Source organism: Cricetulus griseus, chromosome 3 (assembly GCF_003668045.3).
Source record: "Cricetulus griseus strain 17A/GY chromosome 3, alternate assembly CriGri-PICRH-1.0, whole genome shotgun sequence".
Lineage (NCBI taxonomy): Eukaryota > Metazoa > Chordata > Mammalia > Rodentia > Cricetidae > Cricetulus > Cricetulus griseus.
This window is the reverse complement of record NC_048596.1, coordinates 111949300-111952606: the sequence shown is the minus strand read 5'-3', so window position 1 is coordinate 111952606 and position 3307 is coordinate 111949300. Positions and strand designations below refer to the sequence as shown.

The following is a 3307-nucleotide window of genomic DNA, read 5'->3' as shown; positions in this document are numbered from 1 at the left end:
AATTTCTCTGAGAATTCCTAATTGTTGCAGGTAGTTTATCTGAAAGAGGAACTTACCATATATTAATCAACAATATTTGCTAAGAAAATAGGCTCCGTGAGGCAGTTATTATTATGAAACTAATTCTAAGCATTTATGATCATACTATCCAATTATGAAGACTGACACATATAAGTGTATTAACAACTAAGCATGATGAGAAAAAATTATACAAGCCAAAGAAACAAATATTTGAATTTTCAAACATAAATGCCAGTTTATGAAAGGCCAGAAAACAGAAATAAAGAGCAATAAGAAAAATGGTAGTGATCTATCAATTATTATAGGTTATTCTCTGACATTGCTTTTCTTTTTTCAGATAAATCTGTACTTTCAGACTATGGCCAATTCCACCCTGGTGACTGAGTTCCTCCTGGAGTTTTTTGCTGAGCCAAGGGAGCTCAGGCTCCTACTCAGTGTGCTGTTCCTACTGGTGTACCTGGGCTGCCTCTTAGGGAACCTGACTATCATCATTGCTACCACAGTTGACAAGACCCTAAACACACCCATGTACTTTTTCCTCAGGAATCTATCCATCTTAGACATGTGCTATGTTTCTGTTACTATTCCCAATGCCTGTGTCAACTCTTTTACTGTCCACCAGAATATTTCTGTGCCTGGCTGTGCAGCACAGGTCTTTTTGGTGTTCTTTTGTGCATGTATAGAGATTCTTCTTCTCACTGTCATGGCTCAGGACCGCTATGTAGCCATTTGTAAGCCTCTCCTCTATCCTGTGATCATGAATCACCAAGTCTGTGTTCAGATGTTACTGGCTTCCCTACTTAGCTCTCTTGTCATTGCCAGTGTGCACACTATCAAAACCTTCCAGCTGTCTTTCTGTCATTCAAACATTATCCCTCAGATCTTCTGTGATACCCCCTCTTTGCTGAGGCTTTCTTGCTCAGACACCTTTAACAACAAACTCTTAATCCTTCTGACTGCCATTGTGGTCAGTGGTAGTTGCTTTACATTCATTGTCATATCATATGTTCACATATTATCAACTGTGTTGAGGGTTCCTGTCAAAGGAGAGCGAGGGAAGGCCTTTTCTACCTGTGTCCCTCACATTATTGTGGTGTCTATGTTTCTTAGTTCTGGTGCCTATGTATATCTAAGATTTCCAGGAACTTCAGATGTAGTTCAGGAGATTACTATTTCTGTATTTTATACTGTTTTTCCACCATTCTTAAATCCTATCATCTATAGTCTTAGAAACAAACAGATAAAGGAGGCTGTGAAGAAAGTAACATTAAGAATGTTTTTCCCTAGGAGAATATAAAAAGAACTTATATTGGTCAAGGCTTTCTAGAGGAAGAGAACTGACTATACATATATGTATATGTATGTATACACAAATAGACAAATACCACAAGCATTTTCCTTTGTATTGAAAAAATACTTTTTCTCACAATATATCCTGATTACAGTTAACTCTCCCTGTACTCCTTCTAGGTCCTTCTCACCTATCCACCCATTCAGATCCATCTACTTCATGTCTCTCATTAGAAAACAGAAAGATTACTAAAGGTTAATATAAACTAAAATAAAATATAGTAAGTTAAAAAAACTAGTGCATCAGATTTGTACTAAGTAAACAGATGGAAGAGAGCCCAAGGAAAGGCACAGCTATAGATGCACACTGAAGAAGCCCATCAAAACAGTAAATTGAATATATATATATATTCAATTTACTGTTTTTTTGCATATATATATATATATATATATATGCAAAGGACTTGTAGGGTAAAAAGATATATACATAATTAAAATGAAAATTAAAACAATAGGATTAATAAAAGAAAAAATAAAACAAGATGTTCTGACAAGAAATTATGAGGCAAGGAACCTCAAAATATATCCATTAGCTTATTTTCTGTTAGACACATATTGCAGTTTACTCTTAGAGTAGTTTCTTTACCCAGTGAAACATCCTTGGAGGAAACTAAAGTTTTAATTGACAATGGTTATCAATTAGAGATTGTTTCTGGGTTATGGATGGGGGCATATGTCCACATCTCACTTCAGCTCTAGGAACCCATCTGTTGAGACTCATGTTGGCTCCATGAACACTTCCTCAGTTTCTATGGAATCATACATGCAGAAATCATGTTTGATTTAGAGTATGTATTTACCTGGTGTTTTCCATAAACTCTGGCTCTTATACTTTTTCTGCTTCCTCTTGCATAGGGCTCCCTGAGCCTAGAGGGGAAGGATATGATGGAGTTATCCAATTTAAGGTTGATGCTCCAAAGTCTGTCACACTCTGAAAAAAATTTTCTCTGGGTCTTTGTATTTGTTCCTATCTGCTGAAAGAGTAAGGTTCTCTGATGATGGCTGAGCAAGGCACTGATCTATAAATATTGCTAAATTATTATATTTAACTTAATTCCATTTTTAGAATGATAGTTTTTGATTTTACCTTTGGTCTTGGGGCTATCTAGTCTCAGGTTCTTAGTCATGCAAGCAGTGGTGGGTATGAGTTCCATCTTATAGCATGGACCTTAAATCAAATCAAACATTGTTTGCTTATGCTCATAAACTTTGAATCACAATTGCACTAGCATGAAGGGAAGACAGCATTGTAGATCAAAGTGTCTGTGGCTAGGTTGGTGTGTACCTTTCTGCTTTGATACTATGTACCTCCTTGTAACAATAACATTAGAATATATATTTGTCAAGATGATCTGTAGGCATCAGATTCACATCTTCATGTTCAACTATTTGTATGTACATATGTTTTTCTTAAACAACGATGCCTTCCAGTAAAGGAAGATTTGGAGGACACTGCAGAGTCCCCGTTGAGGGCCCTACCCTGCCTGGGGAGAGGTGGGTGGATGGGGTGGTGGGGTAGGTTTGGGTTGGGGAGGAGGGATGGGTGTGAGGGAAGGGAGAGGGAGAAGGAACTTACATGTGAACAAGCTTGTTCCCTAACTTGAACTAATAAATAAATTAAACAAACAAACAAACAAAAAACCCGATGCCCTGCTGTCAGTTTTTGCAGAGCAACCTATAGTGTTAGAAATGGCCTGGGTTGTATTGGTATTCCCCATGGAACCCCAGTGGAGAAAAATCCAGTGTGGCATAACCCAATCCTTATCCTGGGAGCTTCCTTTGATGAAAACATTAGGCCAATTCAGATTCTGTCTCCCCATTCTTTGGAGACTTCCTTTAGATTACCTTCATGCATGTGTATATTTTAAGATTCTACTTAATGAATTTTCTATAATACTGTTCCAAAGGCTATTATTTTTAGTGTGTTTCTCTTAAT

The 3307-nt window shown here is 37.1% G+C and overlaps 1 protein-coding gene across 1 annotated transcript; it reads left to right on the top strand.

Annotated features, from left to right (window-relative positions):
- The first annotated feature begins 376 nt into the window (after nt 1-376).
- LOC100761044 (olfactory receptor 14C36-like) lies at nt 377-1629 on the top strand. Its single transcript, XM_027407942.2, has one exon. It carries the CDS (start codon nt 380-382, stop codon nt 1316-1318), a length of 939 nt encoding a protein of 312 aa, XP_027263743.1. The 5' UTR covers nt 377-379; the 3' UTR covers nt 1319-1629.
- Nucleotides 1630-3307: the final 1678 nt, after the last annotated feature.